General features: G+C 35.8%; 1 protein-coding gene across 3 annotated transcripts in view; it reads right to left on the bottom strand.

Moving 5' to 3' along the window:
• LOC128988891 (histone demethylase UTY-like) overlaps positions 1–19438 on the bottom strand; it is a 100907-nt gene that overhangs the window by 75128 nt on the left and 6341 nt on the right. For all 3 annotated transcript variants that reach the window (XM_054410647.1, XM_054410646.1, XM_054410645.1), the window contains exons 3-4: positions 18622–18814; positions 14654–14762 (exon numbers count right to left, since the gene is read on the bottom strand). In XM_054410647.1, the coding sequence (XP_054266622.1) occupies positions 14654–14762; positions 18622–18814 (302 nt within the window). The remainder of the gene's footprint in view (positions 1–14653; positions 14763–18621; positions 18815–19438) is intronic.

Genomic DNA, 19438 nt, shown 5'->3' on the forward strand with positions numbered 1-19438 from the left:
CGAGCACTTTAAAGCCACTCAGCTGGTTAACGTGATTCACAAATTTAAATTCAAATATCCAATAAACATCAACCATGGTTTCATTTAATTTTTTCATTTCATTTCAACCATGGTTTCACAAAAAAAATTTCCCAAACGGAATTGATGATTTATTTCCATTTCCAGTGATATTTTTCTTGTGATTCCTCGTCGAGTCAATTGTCTATGTACTTTATTATCAAATGTACATAATGATCAGTGGTCATCTTACAATTGTAAAAATTGCACCACTAGGAGGTCCACGTAAAGTTTAATGAAAAGAAGTATGAACTGCATTAAACATTTACAACAAAACTAGTTCACTTTTTCTGTATGTTGTTTGTACTTTGTACCTAGGTAAATAACCATCTGTGCCATTATTTTCCGTAGTTCTGATTAGTGGAAAGCTACAGTGTAACAAACATACTGCAATATACAGTATATGCTATAGTATACTGCAGTATATAAATACAGTATAGGCGGCGACGGTGGGCGACTGCCATGCAATACCGCCTACTGGCATTGTATTGTATTGTCTCTCCAGTGAGTGATAATACTGCAATACTTGAAGCTTTCAAGGTTTCTCGGAACATGCACAATAACCTTGTCACAAGCTCATCGTCAAGTAATGACTATTTGTATTGAGAAATCATCAAGTTTTCAAATTTAAACTTACGCCAATACAATGAAAATGTACAGTAACATTTAAAAGACTGTGTGTTGTGTAGTCACAGAGAAGTAATAACTGTACTGTATTGTGGTGTAGTAACAGAATACGAAACAAATTTATTTATTACTGATTCGGCTTTTTTAAATTTCAACAAAATTAAGAAACCATAATTATTGGGACTGCGGCTCCTCAAAGCTAAATAAACAAACATTTATAATCACGTTAAAAGTGGCATTTCAAACGATTTCAGGGGTTGAAAAATAACGTGTGTAACTAAATTAGTATACAAAGAGTCTAAAAGATTTAAATTTTGTTCGAAAATTTCTGTTCTTCATTTACAGGAATTTAACACACACAACTGTTTTAGTTGTTGTTAAACTAAAACAGTGTAATTTGTCACAACGAACTTACAACTTCCGAAACATTAGAATCACATCGTTGAACCACATAAAAATCACGTCCTTAGCACAAAATTACCCTTATGCAAATATCACTAACCATATCGTGTGGGGAAAAAGTGTCACTAACAGGTTGAAATATGAATGAGCGGGAATGCGGAAAATTAGTACTCGCATGAAATGAAACAATTGGGCCAGCCTTATCAGAAGTACTCTACTCCCTTTGGGTCTGGTAGGCTGCGTACAATCAATAAAGGCCTCAGTCAGTTCCGCACGTAGGCCATCCCCCTCCCACCCCCTCATACAAACACTGGATACATTAGGCGAAATTCCCTCTTTCTTTGCGGCCTTTCAGGTAGAATTGTGCAGCTACGGGGTTCTACAAGGGTGTTGTTTAGGACCATTGTTGTTTTTTGAATGAAAACGCGGCCAGGTGTGACAACGGATTTTGAAGAGTTTACAACCTGTCGTAGTTCAGTGTGGTATTGATAGGTGATTAAATGGTCGTATGTCTTTTAAAACTTTGGTTGAAGAGTGATGTAGACACGTTTAAGTTTGAGAGTACCCAAATATTAGAACATTTTCACAATGGCGCATAGAATTTCACTATGCAATGTGACGGCAATTAAAGGTTACTATACATAATTTTAAAGCTCATTTGAAGAGGACGTTTTTAGTGATATTTGACACTTTCGTCAAACTCCGCAACATAGAAATAAGGATTTTAAAATTTAGTTTTTGTCTTCGTTAAAATGTTAACTTTTACAATGAAAAAAGTAGAATCTCATACAAGACCACAATGTTTATGTATTATTCTTACTGTAAATTTTGTAAGGATTTCAAAACGACCTTTATTTTATCAATGCATGTCTTTCTAACATAGTAATATGTCTTTTCATAAAAACTTGTTTATAAAATCTTATTTATTTTTTAATGCCCTTGCCGTTTGAGTTGGGAACCTCAAACAAGCGTAATTCAATTGTTTGCAAATAGATGAGCAAATCTTGATTCTTTTTTTCTACAAAAAATGTTAATCGTTTTTTATAAATCATGAAAAAGTTGCACGATTCTAACTGAACGCAAAATAATCTGTTGAAACGTAAAGCCAAGTTTGATTAATTAGTGAATTCACGCTGCAAATGTCACTACAAAGCGCATAGAGGCGAGAAACATGGAATAATTAATCAGTTCTGACAGCCAATTACCATAGAGTAACACATCCACAGCTGCAGTTTCAGCATAAACCGCAGGGAGCGCTGGTGTGATGTGACAATTATTTGGTGCTGATCGTCATTTGGGTCAACTAAACAAATTATTATAGTTTCCTTTTTTGGAGTCTCAGTCTCAGTGTTTTGGGGGAAATATATATGACACTTTATAGAATGTTATGTATGTTACTATGTAAATGACAGAAATAATTTGCCTATTTTAATTACTTATCTTTGGCTTTGGATACTAAAACATCCCGATATCTAGCGTCGGAATTTATTTGAACAAAAATTGTCAAATGAGCTTCTCAACTCTCACAAATCGTAAACACTGTACTTGAGGTCTTTGTGTTAACGAAATGTTTCTCTTCCAGTTTAGCATATAGCTGCAGTAACAAAGGCTGAATAGGATGAGGGTAAGTATAGTAGAAGTACATGGCGAGTGGTACAAAGCTGTAATGTAAAATGTTTCATGTCGATGTGATGGGGTGTAATATGCCACACTGAAGACTTCATCAAAGTAGTACTCCAACTCGAGTCACGCAAAGGGCAAAATACCAAGTAACACAATAACACTGCTAACGACCCTCACAGGCTATACTTATACTGTATTTGTGTTAAATGCTGTACAGTACTTCACTTTAAATAGCCAAAATAACACAATAACACTGCTAACAATCTTCACATAGAATAACGCTATATAGAATAACGTACATATATCAAATTTGCTTGACTATATACATCAATGGGCTACCTTTACATACTGTATTGCGGTATATCCTGTATAGAAGATACCTCGAAAATAATCTCAAAATAATTATGTTGCCTACACAAAGACAAACGAAATATAATGATTCTCTAAATATATTCACCGTTTAGTTTACAACGTTGCATATGAATGGTTACGATTTACTAATTTATTTTTACACAACAAAAAACAGTGAAATCCTTAGGAACTAAGGTTATACCGTATGTTTACTCAAAAACTATATTGACACGGTAACAAAAACAAACGTTTGGTAGGTGGAACGGCAGACATGCTCAATAGCCCAAATTGCTCTAAAATTAATTGAAGTTTCAGTGGTCAAATTCACAAGTATTATAATTGATTTTACACACATACACGTTGTTTATGTGCGTGCATGCATGTGTAATCAATACTATTATTCTTATGCAGTTTTGAAGCACATTGTTCAAAACGTGCGAAAATAAAACATGTTTAAATACCCGCTTAGCATAGGTTGTAATCTGTACAAAAGTAAATACACGGTGCTGTTGTGACCTAACCTAAAAAACAGTACGTTGTAAGATTTAAAATTCGTTGCTCACAAACTATTTACGATGGGAGACAGGTAAGGACGTTATATTTTATAGCCCAGTCGTAGTGTGGGGGTCTGCAACGGAAACTTCACAATTCCCTCACAATAGCCCCGACCTGTCCATCCTCAGTCGTGGACCGGTTTTCGACCCGTAATTTTGCCTACTCGGGTCGGGATTCCCAATAAACGTTGTCTGTCTGTAGCCGAGTGACCGATCCGAACAAAACAATACACATTGTTGAGCAGCGCGCGACACCTATCGGATTGTCTGTCAACTGCGGTGTAGAAACAGTGCATTCTGTCGGGGAGCACGGCAACTACCAACGCTAGCGCAGAACAGCTGATTGGTGAACTACGACTTGTCCGCATTCTATCGGTGAGTATATGAACTACCAGCGCTGGCGTCGTTGTCATGGCAACGCACGTGTATTCGGTCACTGACCCCTCAGAGCACCTTTCCTCTCGTCCAAGGTTAACCAGTTAAACATGGTGCTATGAGCGATTTAAACTCCTTTTTATCTAGTGGGTGTACTAAGGTTCAACTGAGTGTAGATTTAAAACAGGTTTTTGTCATGACAACACTTTTACTCAGATAAATCTTTGAAATAAACTTATTTGATCAGAATATGCTAACCAATTCCTCTAAAACTAAGTAGGTATATGGTTATTTCTTTACGGGCAAATAGTGACCCTCAAAATCTACAATTAAGAATGCACAGGGACGGGGTTGTAGCGTGTGTAGCATGTGAGCCGATCGAGTTTGTGACAACTTTAAAATATTTGAGTGCAGGGCCGGATTTCCCAATAGGGCGCAAGCTCCCAAAGGGCGCAAGCTCCCAAAGGGCGCACGGCCGAGAGGAATGTTTTTTAATATCTAAAAATAAAAGTAAATAGATAAAAAAAAACTCTGGGTTCATAGGAAGAAATAATTGTTAGAAAATGTAAACTATTTTCCAGAATTACGCATCAATTTCGTTAAAACATTGGTTATACAGGTAGTCTGTAGGGATGTTGACGAGCACCCGAGCAGTACCATTGACGTTGTGGTTATATAGTCAATGGCGGTACGCATCGTATTGCCACTGCACTGCCACTATGCTGGCTCGGCGCTACTGATCGGAGTGATTAGGGGCGCATGCATGCTAGACACTGTTACCACTCTCACCTCACAAAACAAAAGTTACTAACTAATCTTTTGATTAGTTTACAGCAATCTGCAGGATCAAGTTAAAATACATAATACATTTCGTTGAATATAAAAAAAAACTTTGAACCTATCTATCTTTAATTTTTAATGGCCTATCTTTAAATTTAACGAAAAAATATTAATCTCAGTTCACAATAGGTTTTAGAAAAGTTCAATACCCTCCATAGCACCATTAATGCTGTAATTTTCTCCTCAGACCTAAGGATCGGTATGGTTGGCCGCAATATTGCTCTGTTTTGCTTTGGAAATATAACCTAGATTCAGAATCACCATAGATTAAATATAACCATTGACTTTATATCTCTACGTGTAGAGATATAAAGTCAATGATATAACTCAAATTGACTTCTTATCACATTGTTAATTCAAAAGTTGTTTCATGTATAGTTCATGTTGGTGACACTGGACGTTAGTTTTGGCGTAATTTTGCTTCTATTATTTTAGGGATAGTTCTATGATGTGTGTTTTAATTTTTTGTTATATAATTCACTCATCAGTATTTTCTTTTCACTTGATGTTTGTGACTCGGTCCCTGCACACAAGCTTTGCTTCGCAGGGATCTAATTTCAGAGTGTTTGATGTAAAAAATAATATGTAATGTTTCTTTTTCTGAATAAATAAAAATTGAATTGAATTGAATTTACACATTAGCTAAAAATATGCATTTATTATTTCAGTTGCAAGCAAATTTATTAGTTTAAATTTGTGTAATTAAACTATTAGTATTTTTTAAACCATTTTTGTAAGGGCACAATAAAAATCCTAGTTATGTTACTATCGAACAATGACCTTTTGTTAGATAGTATCACTAATTGAAAGCACAAAGACGATTGGCATCTGGGTCCAGAAATGATCTTGCTTGGAATCAAACCAGCGACCTTCAGATTTGATGGCAAACAATTCAGAGGAGTTGTCAGGAACAGGAGGGAACAAGGAGAAGGATGGAAACAACAGGATCTGGAAAAAAGTATCATCAAAGAATAAGAAAAAGATAGAATATAAGTACTCTATGAATCCCTATCAGTAAACAATGAAACAAATTATAAGCTATATACTAGTTAAGGTAGGTAACCTAGCGCACACAGGCGATTATTTCAAAGCAACTATTTCGTCGGCTCATCTATGCATCATAGATGGGGATGGAAGCCCGCACACTGTCGATCCAGAATTGTGTCGATTTAAATATCTTTGGCATGTCCCAAATTTGTAAGGCGAGACTATAGTCGGCCGGCCATCTGTAACATACAGGTTATTACCTATCCCCGCACACAGTCGACTGAATAATCGGCTAGAGGTTCTTCAATTTCATTGAAATAAGTACTTTCTATAGAGAAAACAACAACTTAATACCAACTGTAGACAGTGGCGTACTGTCATAGTTGGGTGCTTGGGGCGGCGTAGATGAGGGGGCCTCTTTTACATAAATATACACATACATACACACACATATATATATATATATATATATACACACACGTGAAAATACCATAGTACCCTGTTTAAGATCATTTTATGTTTGGGGTAGGCCTACTATGGTACTTATTATTTCACATATTAAAAAAATGTATTTTGTATCACTGATTAAATGAGCTTATAGGTTCATGTAGGCTACTTCAACTATATTAAATTAGTTATTAACATTTATTTTTGTTATTTAAGGAAAAATATGCTAAATTAAATCTTCCTTTAAGCTGTAAATTCTTTTACGTTTTTATGAATTGGAGATTCATATGGGGCACGAGCACTCTAAGAAGTAACACAAAAAAGGTTTTTTATTGTCACTCCTTTAAATCATTTTTTAAATTTAGAATATAATATCTTTGTATAAAATACAGTAGGCCTATTATTGTATTATCTGTATATTATACATTATATTTTGTACTATGATTTATCCAAACCACTAATGCAATTGCGGAAAAATTGAATGACATTGTCCTCGGTACGACGAAATCATGAGCGTCTTCCGTGTTGGTCATCATCTTCGTCCCCCACGGTCGTCAGTGGTTATCTTCCGAGATCAACGGTAGAATAGTGAACATCTTTTGCGGTCACGGGGGTATATTCTATGCCTCCTGGCGAAATCTTGAATGCGAAACTGAATAGAAAATTAAGAAATCGTCATTGCACGACAAATTTGTAGTCGAGTCCTCTGCAGTCGTGGTGAAGGTAAAATCGTAGGCAACCTTCCGCGATCGTATAGGGATCGTGAACGTAGTCTACGTCCACAGGGAAATAAAGAACATCTTGCACCACCACGAGGACATTAGGCCTACCCTCTATTAAAATTGAGGCAAAATCCTGAACAACTTTTTTGCGAGGACATCATATTTGTCTCCCAATATCCCAGTGAAATCATGAACGTCTCTGTGGTCTTGGAGCAATCGTGAACATCTTTCGCGGTTGCGAGACCTGATTACCGTCACCCGCGATTGCTGGAAGTTGAAATTTTCGATCACGCAATCTTTACAGAAGCTTTCAAGCGATAGTGAGAATACAAGTTAGACTTAGAAAGTTGTACCCCCTAATTCTAACAGATTATCGGCAACATTTTTTTCCCAGAAGAAATAAAATTCTTTTGAGACCCCAAGTGAGGCCCCTTCCCAGGCCGAGGTCCTCGGCAATCGCCGTGTCCTCCGTTAGGGGAATATGGCCCTGATTTCAGGGCCTCTGTTGGTGTGGAGCCTGGGGCGGACTTTTAATTTAAGGTATGCTATAGTATAACACATCTACCATAGCCATAATGTTCTACCACTACACCTAAACAAAAAAAGTTAATTATTGAATATTCGCACAATATAAAAACAAATACATAAACTTAACTGTAAAAATCCTACTTGACAGTTCTTATTGTGTATCACAGCTTTTTGTTGTTGCTTGGTTCAAATTATTTAGCTGTTGTCATAAATGAACAAAATTAATAGTGCTGCACCCTGTTGGTAAACCTTATAACTTTTTAATGATATTGAATATCATAGAACCAACTTGAGTAACTGCTTGAAACAGCTGGCAAAACTCTTTAATTCATTTTAAATATGAATACTGATAAGGTTAACATGGGAATCTCCAGAGCCACTGGGGCGGAGCCCAAAAGGATCTTTGCGATAAGAGTATGTCTATATGTTAATCGGGAACGTAAGCTATCATCATACCAAATTTCAGCTCAATCCGACCAGTAGTTCAAACAAACAAACACACAGTAACTTTCACATTTACAATATTAGTAAGATAAGATAATATGTGTTTATTAGGTCTGCTTACTAATCTTTTTTTTTATAACAACTAAGTGTTATTTGAATTTCTTCATTTTTATAAAATTTCCCTATAGTAGCTCATTACCAAGTAGCTATTACCTTAGGTGGCTTGTTAAGACCTTGTTTATGCATATTTTTTTATCAAACTTGGCAAATTTATTTATTTTAAACTAAACTATTAATATTTGACTAAAAACCACATTTGATTATCCTCCCTGTAGCAGAAAACCTAGGTACTTGTTTAACATAAATGTTATTTATATAGATTTAATTGAAAATCCAATCAGATAAATGGAAATTTGCTTAGTCTGCAGGCTTGCTGCGGCGGGGGTATTTTGATTAACTAATCTTTTGTTCCTTGCTTCAAGTAGAAAAGTACAAACACAAGTTAATTCGATTAAGTCCGTCGTATTTTACATTAAATGCGTTATTTAAACCACAACACAACAGTCAACAAAATCAATTCCTCAACTAAAATGTTGCACAAGCGTGCAACTAGACATAAACAAAAGGTGATTTTAAATCGGCTGATATTAAAATTGGTCGATTGAAAAATTGCCTGTGTGCGCTTAGCCTTAGATTGTCAAAGAAAATCTTAAGACCCCTTTTTATACTCAGTAGCTCGGCGATACGATGTTTGGATTAGTAGCTGTATTGGATTGAGAGCTTTTATACTATTTGGCCACGCCATTGTAGCTGAGACGTGCTACATTCACTGTGTCAGCGTAGCACCTAAAAGCCGCAGAAAAGCATGGCTTTAATGTGCATGGGTATCCTTCATGGGTAGTGATCCTTAAAAAGATATTTTATCCCCCCAAAATAAGGACTTTCCAATGCTAATGGAATTGTTCACATGTTTTGTAAGGGAACAATTCAAGGCCTGCTCTTGATACTAGTGAACGTCTACATTTTGTCAGATAGCATCATTCACAGGGGCAGCTGCCCATAATAATGAGATCATAAGATAAACTACTGGCATATATGCTGAACTTACGGAATTGACATGGATTGACTGACATTTGTAAATGAATAAGTTTTAACAGTTGAAGATTTAAGATAACAAAAAAAAAATGTGTAACTAAATTCAAAACTAACTGCGGTATTTGTAGTGGTAACAAATATAACAAACTAACTGTAAGAGCTAGCTTTTAACAGTGCTATCTAAGAGCAGACATTTTCAAGCATCTAGTGTATGTGAATAGGGAGTAAACAATCATACGCCTTGTAAACAAACCACATGTGGTCGTAGCAGTTGTTTTCCTGACTGAATCACTTGTTTGTATTGCTTTAATTTCTACAATTCTCTAGGCTAGTTCCTCGTACCCTGTGATTCGCCAAACATGCATTATTACTGTAAAGGTTTATTTTTTTAAATTAAATTAGCATACTGCTCTTATTTATTACAATTGGGTGAATTTCTGGAACTCTAATATTCAAGGAAAATGCCCAAAGGTAATAACGACTAGAAAGCCAAATAGCCAAAACAGCTAATACAAATTGCATTTATAAACATATATTATTATTTACTAGTGTCCCTGTTGCTCAAATTCGAGCAATTGCTAAGTATTACAGGTGTTATTTGAAAACTAATAACAGTCATAATTTCTTATGACTTTAAAATATTCGACTCATAGATTGTGGAAATCCTCAAGATATAAATAACAGATTATATCACTTTATCCAGGCTCTCTCGCTTTTTCCATTGTAATATTTACGCCAATCCAAGTTCAAATGGTAAATATTTCATTTCAACCAAGTCAGTAAATGTTTGTAGCAAACTGTTAAATTAGCAAACTTATTGACTGTTTACAATTAACATAATGTTCTTCTTCCCACTTTTAATTTCTGACAACAGCTGGAGTTTCATAACAATTTTTCCCCATGTTAATCTTATGGAGAAATACCTACGAAACTTTAAGGGCCCCAGGGCCTCACTCTCTGATTATTTCCATAAAAAGAAAGTTTCCTGCACAAATGCATGTTACGCTCTTTCGAATGACACCAAAAACATGTCAATCGGTTCAGTGGTTTTGGAGGAGTAATTGTCACAAAAAACATGCTTGCGTATTAATAAGTAACTAGTGTCCCTGTTGCTCGAAATCGAGCAATTGCTAAGTATTACAGGCGTTATTTTAAAACGAATAACAGTCATATTTTTTTATGAATATAAAAGATTCGACTCAAAGATTATGGAATACTCAAGATGTACATAACAGATCGATATAATCAACATTTCTTGTAAATATCTTATCATTTTTCAAAAGCTGATTTTGATTTTTAGTGTTTATAACACACATTATTTATATTTCTTCCCCTTGGTGGTGTTCTATGACTTTCCTATGTTTCCATAGTTTGCAAATCGTCTCTTTCAATGATTACTAAGAAATGCAGCACAGTGTTAATTCAGTTTTCTTTTTAGTATATCAATTTATCCAGGCTCTCTCGTTTTTTCCCACTGTAATAATTACGCCAACCCAAATTCAAATAGTAACTATTTCATTTCAACCGAGTAAGTAAATGTTTGTGGCAAACTAACTGTTAAATTAGCAAACTTATTGACTGTTTACAATTAACATATGTTCTTCTTTTCACTTTTAATTTCTGACAACAGCTGGAGTTTCATAACAATATTTGTTTCCCATGTTAATCTTATGGAGAAATACGAAACTTTAAAGGGCCCCAGGGCCTCACCCTCTAATTATTTCCCTAAAAAGAAAGTTTCCTGCACAACTTCACGTTACGCTCTTTCCAATGACACCAAGAACATGTAAATCGGTTCAGTAGTTTCGGAGGAGTAATTGTCACAAAAAACCTGCTTGCGTATTAAATAAGTATAGATATACTAGTTGCTCTGCCCTTGCTTCGCTACAGGGTGAGAATTCAGAAAAGAATAATTTGGTTTTACTATAAGATACTATAATATACTATAAGAAACGGTTACAACACACTTACCAGGAAACATATAGGCAAAGGCTCAATCGTTCTTATTGATTATTTAAATGAAGATCTCTTAATGTATTACTATCACATAGTGTATTGCATTTAAAATATATGCAAAATAATAATTCATAGACCACATGGCACTAAGAAACAATTCATATTGTAAACGAATTAAATTAAATAGCAGATCAGCATTTCTGACAACAGCTGGAGTTTCATAACAATGTTTGTTTCCCATGTTAATCTTATGGAGAAATACTAAACTTTAAAGGGCCCTAGGGCCTCACTCTCTAATTATTTCCCTAAAAAGAAAGTTTCCTGCACAACTTCACGTTAGGTACGCTCTTTCCAATGACACCAAAAACATGTCAATCGGTTCAGTGGTTTCGGAGGAGTAATTGTCACAAAAAACCTGCTTGCGTATTAAATAAGTAATAGATATAGATTTTTATTTATTTACTAGCAGAGTACCCGTCCTTCGTACGGGGTTGGCATATAAGTATCAAATGCTTATAGCAGTTATGAGTGAGGACATGGTTTAAGAAATTTCGGTTCTTTTTGAAGTTCGTTCGCTACGCTCACTCACCTTTAAGTTGGAGCTCGTTCGCTGCGCTCACTTTCCTTCAGGTTAGCTCGTTCGCTACGCTCACTTGCCTTCAGGTTAGCTCGTTCGCTACGCTCACTCGCCTCCAGGTTGAAGTTCGTTCGCTGCGCTCACTCACCTTTTGCTGTTGTCATAAATGTAAAAGAAATAATAGTGCTAGTGCTGCACCCTGTTGGTAATCCTTGTAACTTTTAATGCTATTGAACATCATAGAACATAACCAACTTGTTTAATTGAAACAGCTGTTAAGATTCATTAATTCCATTTCTCATAAGGTTAACATGGGAAACTCCAGAGCCACTGGGGCGGAGCCCCGAAGGATTTTTTGGGATAAAAATATGCCTATATGTTAATCGGGAATGTGAGCTATCATCATGCCAAATTTCAGCCCGATCCGACCAGTAGTTTTTGAGATTAGCTCATACAAACACACACACAGACACCACCTCTTCTTTATAATAGTATAGATAGATTATCAATTATCAATCATTGAGATGGGGACACCACCTAGCTGCTGCGTATTTAACCCAAATATGAGTGAAGGATGAGTGTAGAATGGTGTGTGATGACCTGTGTAACTTTGTTATCGACTAAGATCAGCGGTTTCATTAGTCAGGATCATCTATATATAAAGCCAAAAGTACCCATGAACTTTTGAGAAAACTACAAGTCACACCCCCAAAAACCATATACTTAAAATGTTTGTCATGACGAGAAACCTTGCGCAAAACTATCCATTATTTCATAAGGTCGTAATTCCTTTCTAAAGGAGACTTTTCATATACCTAATGTTAAAAATACCTCAGCTGTACTTATTTGTTTGTTATTCTTTCAATTTATTGCCTTATTATAATCAGGTGTGATTATTTGTTTCTTTTACAGTGTTTAGTTTATTTCAGGTTAACTTAACCAATCAATAGTTTTATTAATACTTATGATGTCAAACGGGGTGAAGCCCGTGGGTAACAGCTAGTTTAAGTTTATTTAAAGCCCGATGATCAGGAACAGCTGGGTCCAGTTTCGAACCATCAAAAAGCTACTTGACTTTTCTCAGGATTGAACCGGTGACCTTTTGATACGAGACCTTACTGTCAGACCGCCACCGCTCACCAACGCGCCGTGCAGAACGCATCATACCGTGCATAGCCGAAAACTGTTACTGTTAGTGGGAAATTGTTATCTCTATCACTGTCGCTGTCAAAACGTGTCGTTTGTAGGTTAAATTTAAATTAGTTTAACTGGCATAACCTAACCAAACTAACCAAACTTGCTGATAATGAAAATTTCTAATGAAGGTTTACTAATAACATAAGTAGTTCTGTTCATAAAATAAAATTATAAATGTCTCAAAATCAATTATATATTTTTTTATTATAAAATTAAACTATCATAACCTAACCAAACCAACCAAACTTGCTGATAATGAAAATAATCGAGTCAAAACGTTATTGCCTTCGGTGGGTTTTGAACAGGCTACCTCCGTATTATCAGCCCAGTGTGCTATCCACTACACCACCGAGACCTACGGCTGTGCAAAGTATCGTTGCGGTAATGGTGTTCGCTCGAGCAGTGGTGGATGGTGGTGGGCGGTGGCGGTCTGTCGGCAAGGGTTAATCTTTTGATTACTAGGCAAGCACTATAACCACTCAGCTACCCAGCCAGTTTACCGGCAACCTGAGAACCTATTGTATTTGTACAATATTAACTACCTGGAAATGTATGGCATACATTTAACTGAACTGGATGTGAAACCCATTCAATGAAAGTTACAATTAGTTAATGATTTACACACGCACCAGGCCTACATCACTATCACTATTCATTAAACAACACCAAAACAACAGTTTGAGGTAAATTCAGTTGTTATCTGGTTGAGAAACTAGAATTTTTGGATTATGAAAAACAGGTACGCCAACATCAATTCAACCCATCATAACAGAAGCTTGTCATGCAGACTGCAATGACATCATGGCACCCAGGGCACCTGAGGGGTGTGCGACGTATGCCGCCGCACACTCCAACCTTTTGGAGGGGCATAAAAATTACCATTCTTGAACCACTGGGAGATTACTGATACCGGGGGAGGGTTTCAGTTAAAAGTTAAAAATTGAGTGATATTTAAACGTTGCTCTAGGTCCCTATTTTTTATATAAACTGTATGTACATAATTGCCTTCATTGTCTCTTTATTCATAAATCTCCACACCACTCCCATACTTTATAGAGATATTTTTAACAGAATTCATAGTTCATTATCATCATTAAACAACACTTCTAGAGAAACAATAGTAGCCTAAATTAATTGACACATCAAATACCAGCAGCACGATAAACATAACATCTACGAATCACTGGATGATACTGTATTCACTTATTTGATGACAGTGGTAATATTGCGTCGTGTTTACGTTGTTGGTCAACAGACCGCAGCGCTCATTGTGGCAATAGTTAGAACTACTATTTGGAAGGAATCCCAAACGCCATATGTGGCATTAGATCCTGATGCAGCGCATTGATTACTGATTAGTCAAATTTTTCCATGTGGTTTATATGGGAGTTTGGACTGATATCCACTGAGTAACCGCATAGGACTACTACCTGTTGCATGTTGCGTCCATTATCACCCATCCTAAAAATATTGACCTTGCTGACGTTTACTTGACACATTCAAATGTAGGAAATATTTATTTTATTATTATTATTTTTATTTTTGACTTGAAAAAGGGAGGAATCGGTACCAGACTCCTTATGGACCAGCCCCCACTGGTGGGTTTAGAGCAGGGAGTTCTCGAGTAGAGATAAAGCCCACTTCGCAAAAGAGATCATTTTTAGTTTTCTAGTTAGGTGAGCTCAAGCTTGAGCAGGACTCATTGTAAACAGATTTATTCACCACTACTCAAGCCAGTTCATTTCCCACCTCTATGTTGACAATCACTCTTGTCAACGTAGTCAAAAACTGAAGTAAAATCAGTTCAACACTTAAATCAAAATTCATATCCAAGGGAAAAATATTAACAAATAAAATGTTTGAAAACTTACCATTGGAATGCATTGAAGTGAAAGTACACCAGTCCCTGTCCATAAAGGAAGTTTGCGTCTTTCCAATAGTCTGGCTTCAGGTTGAAAAACTTCTGATACGCAGACATCGCTGAAAAAGACCAGTTTCTGGTTGTTAATTGTATTTTACATGACACTTACACATTTAACTGTTTGATGTGTATTTTACATGACAAAAACATAAAAAAATATTTGGAAGTTACATACGATAAAGAGGAATGTTTAAGAATCTTTCAGTAGGAAAACTAGCCAAAATCCAAAATTAAAACCACCATACACAAGCCTTCAGTTGCCTGCACGAAGCTCTGGTATGTTGGAGCGGAAATGTACTCGTGACAAGCAGGAAGAGATCGAACAGCGAGCACTGTGTGGAAATTCCTATCACGCAGGGCACAAGGGTCTTCCTTCACTGTTGGGAGGGCAGGGTGAAACTCTAATCATCTTACCTAAGTTACGCAAATCTTTTTTTGTTTGCCTGCTGTTTCAATGCTGTTCAACACAGTTTTAATGTGATAACGTAATAAATTATAACTGATAGACTATAATCAACCGCAAAAGACTAAATATTTCCAAGACAAGGTGAAAATATGTAAGTTACACTAAAACTGATCTTCAGTAGGATATGTTTGTGATAACAGATCATTGACTTAAGAAACATTACTTGGTCTTTATTGTTAGTTCTTGGGATTTTGCAAATCTTTTCATTTGGGAATTCTTTGAGTAAAGAGTTTTTTACATCCATCTATTTGCTGTTTCTCTTAGAGTGAAATGCGATAGAATTAACAAAAAATATTGATTTGGATTAAAAGAAACACTCGGCTCTGGTATGTTAGTGAGTCGGTGCCTCAGTAGGTAGTGTCACCGGCCCAAGGCAGCGATGTTGTGGGTTCGGATCCAGGTCACTGCCACAAATATTTTATCAGTACAGTTTACCTTTGTACTGTACCGGCTCACCCCTTGCTTTGCTAAGAAACAATCCCGCACGGGCAGTTAGTCTATGTGGACGGGCAAATGCAAGGTTAAATAAGGCCACCAACCTCTTTAACAAAATATTTGAGCGGGAAATTTACTTGTGATGAGCAAGAAAGTGTCCGAGTGGCCAGCACTGTGTGTAAATTCCTATTGCACTGTTGGTAAAATTATCTAACAATCATAGGTTAAAATAAAAATCTGATTTTCCTCTTGAGAGTTTAAAAACTTGCTAAATGTTTAGTATCAGTAGTAGCAGTGTTCTGTTGGATTCTGGTAAGCAACAGTATCAATTCAGGCCATACTAGGAGCATACTGGGCATCAGGCTTATCAGCAACTGATAATGGCTAATTGGGTCACACTCCCTCTTTGATGTTACTGTATAATGCCACTCTTATATATTGGCTGGAATACACATTTGAAAGTGGAATAGTGGTTTTTGAAGAGCAATAAAAGATTCACCGTGTATTTAACATCTTTTAGATTTAAGAGTTAGTAAGTTCAGCACAGGTTTTATGACAGAATCAATGGTAATTCCCTTGTTGTCATTTTAACCCTACATATTTTGGGGTTTGTGGTGATGTGGGTTTGTTATAGATACCACAAATTGCTAACAATATTGCTTATCTGAGGTGATCCCAACTACATTTGTGGACAGGCTTTGGTGAACAAATAGTTGGATGTGTGTCCTAAGCTGTGAATTGTTCACCGATGCACTAGCCAGTACTTTATTACTGCTGCTCGACTAAGTTTACACCAAGAGGGATGAGAGAGCCCAATCACAACAATTGTCTTTAATATTAATACAGTATTATAAACACCAATAAAAAAGTGTGGTATTGTAGTTCAAAAATTCTTGATAATTTGATACCAAATTTCACGCCAATCACTTGACGTTTCCATATTTTATTTGTTTACTTGTAACATTAATTTACAATAGGGAACTTTCCAATTTTCAATATTAAGCAATAATTACATCCCAATTATTCCACAGAGAAGTAAGGTACAGAGGAAACTCGCTTAAGGGACGACCGTGTGCTTTCAGCCTTAGTATGTTGTGTCGGAAATTTACTTATGATGAGCAAGGAAGTGTTCCGAGTGGCAAGCACTGTGTGGAAATACCTGTCGAAAAGGGCAAGGTTCTTCCTCCACCGTGAGCGTTGTAGTACATAGTGGCGAGGGGGTGGTGTTGGTCTTTGCTTTATGACACCAGTAGTGCTAGACACCACTTAAGTGTGCCATTGAATGTTTCCTTTGATCCTTACTTCTCTGTGATTATTCTAACAGTATTGGAAAATGTACCAACTAAAGGGGAAATTAAATCAAACAACGGCTGTCAGGCCTACTCATTATTATGATTTTATTTTTGTAAACAGTATTTGTATCGTGACGTGATATCATAACAAGTACGCTAATAAAATATGTTAAAGTTTGGTATTTAAAGAGGTATTTTTAGTTAAACAACAATATCATGTTGTTTCATTTTTATGTATGATAACAAGGACAATTATTTGTTGTTAATGGCCTCTCTAGTCCCCTTTAGGGTGAACTCAATCAACCGGCAGCAATAAAGAACCGGCGGCGGCCGCACCGATGAACAATACCCAGCTTAGTACACAAATCCACCTTGGTTCATCACATCTGTCCAAAACTATAGGCACAACTAAACCACTAATTTGTCTGTTTAACTTTTATGGTCGAAAATCCCAATAACTCTAAACTTTTAATAATTGATTCCTTAAAAAATATACTTTCGCCAAGAAATTATTTGACAAAAAATTCCCATTCTGCAAAACAAAAATAAAACATGGATGGCTAAAATAACAATAACATAAAATATGTACCCTAAAAGATACAAATTTGTGACGGAAATTAATTTTTTTTCAAACAAGAACTTCATTGGAACTCCCTAAAAATTCTCAGTGGAATGTTAAATAAACATAACACCAAATGGAAGGCGAGTTATAATAAACATAGTTACGTAGTTGGTCATATCTATTTTGTATATAGTTGAAGCAAATTTATTTTACAACGATAGATTCAAACAAAACAGAAATGATTAACAGCATTTCTCACATGTAATCTTATCTTTTACTAACTATTTCAATTATTTCTCATCCAACTATCAGGAATTTTAGCTTTTATAAAAATGCAAAGAGTTTTTACAAACTATGAAGACATTTAACTACTTTTGGTTCTGTCAGTTATTTCTGCTCATTCAATGCAATCTAAAACCTCAAAAAACTATCAGTTGTTGGTTTTATGATTAGTGCGCTCTGGATTTATTTCACCATTTTTCTACTTATCCGTTACAAGAAATTAGGGGTGTTAGGGGTGTATGAGTTATTAGTAGAGTTTTTACAAATACTCAAGTATGAGTTGTTTAGTTCGAGAACAATCTACTACATTATTAAAATGACAAAGCCAAATTTGTAGTCATGGTTTACAGGTTACTAGCTAAATAATAATATAGGCATATGGAACATCACATCACACTAAAGCTTACAGTGTGCAGGTTTGCCGAAAATTATTGGTACATGTATGAACAAATTCCCTAAGGGGTCTGCCTCACGGGCAGATTGTCTAAGAGCTTCTCTTAAACATGTTTTCAAGTTAACATTATATATTTAATCAATAATAAACAGCTTTTCAATGCAATTAACATCTTTTTGTTTAATTTACACCAAAGTATAAACTAGCTGTTTGAAAATGTGTTTGTTTGATTGTTTCATGGATGCTTATTTTGTTATCAAACAAAAACTGCTACACTACACAGGAAAAGGTGCGGGAAAACAACATGCCTTGCTACGAAACTACGAATCTGGTAAATCCTCAAAAGAGCATTCAATCAACATTTTCTTATGTGGCGTTTCAAGTCGCTGCGTCGTCCTTTTTGTTACCGTTACTATTCCTTTCTGTTCCACCCCATTCCTTTACTGTCTAGTGTAGTGAACCTGTAATAATTAGCTAGGTTAAGTACCTTTAGAGTAGTCCTCAAGCAGAAGATGGAAGTGACCGAGCTTGCAGTACGTTTTAGGATCGATGCTGATCTCTTTGATGTCAGATTCAGAGCTCTCCGTTGCTTTATTGGCCGATTCATCTTTCTTTTGCGTTTTGTTCCTCTCTTTCTCTTCCTGAGCTTGTACAAGCATCCGTTCCAGATATTTCACTGCCTACAAAGATTACAGTTTTACTGACCAAAGAGTAGTTTGCTTACTTCACTGGTTAGCTTTCAATAGCATCACAGGGAGAATAAAGAAAAGGAGTAATGTCAAGGAATTAGACTCAACTATTCACATAGCTTAAGTTGCAAAAAATTGTGTAAGCATATTTGTTTTAAAATATGTAACTTAGTGTAAAGAATAAATACACCACAATTTTTGTAATTAAATTATAAATTGGCTTATTATAAAGGTTATGTTAGGACTAAACAGTTCTCCCCACCAGTTAACCTTCGACAAAATAAATAAAAATTCCCTTTTAACAATTGTATACAAAAGGTTGCTCTCACATAATTTGAATCTATCCAAGTATCTAAAGGCGATTTGAATTCAGTGAAAGCACACTCAGGGCATAAAATAACATGTTAACTGGGCGACACTTGTGTCACAGTGCTGAGATTTTGTCGCCCAGTGACTATGGGTGGTGCCGGCATATTTTTTAACTATTCACATTTTAAATGTATCGGAATTTAAAAAGTATTTAAAAAATAACATTATTTAAATATTTTAGAGTATTGAGCTATGGTTTTGGCCCAAGAGGTTATGAAGGGAGCCTTGGTCTGTTACAACGTTCTA

The sequence above is a fragment of the Macrosteles quadrilineatus genome, unplaced genomic scaffold (genome assembly GCF_028750875.1).
Source record: "Macrosteles quadrilineatus isolate MER2022 unplaced genomic scaffold, UCM_ALF_1.0 Scaffold_3__2_contigs__length_128488019, whole genome shotgun sequence".
Classification (NCBI taxonomy): Eukaryota; Metazoa; Arthropoda; class Insecta; order Hemiptera; family Cicadellidae; genus Macrosteles; species Macrosteles quadrilineatus.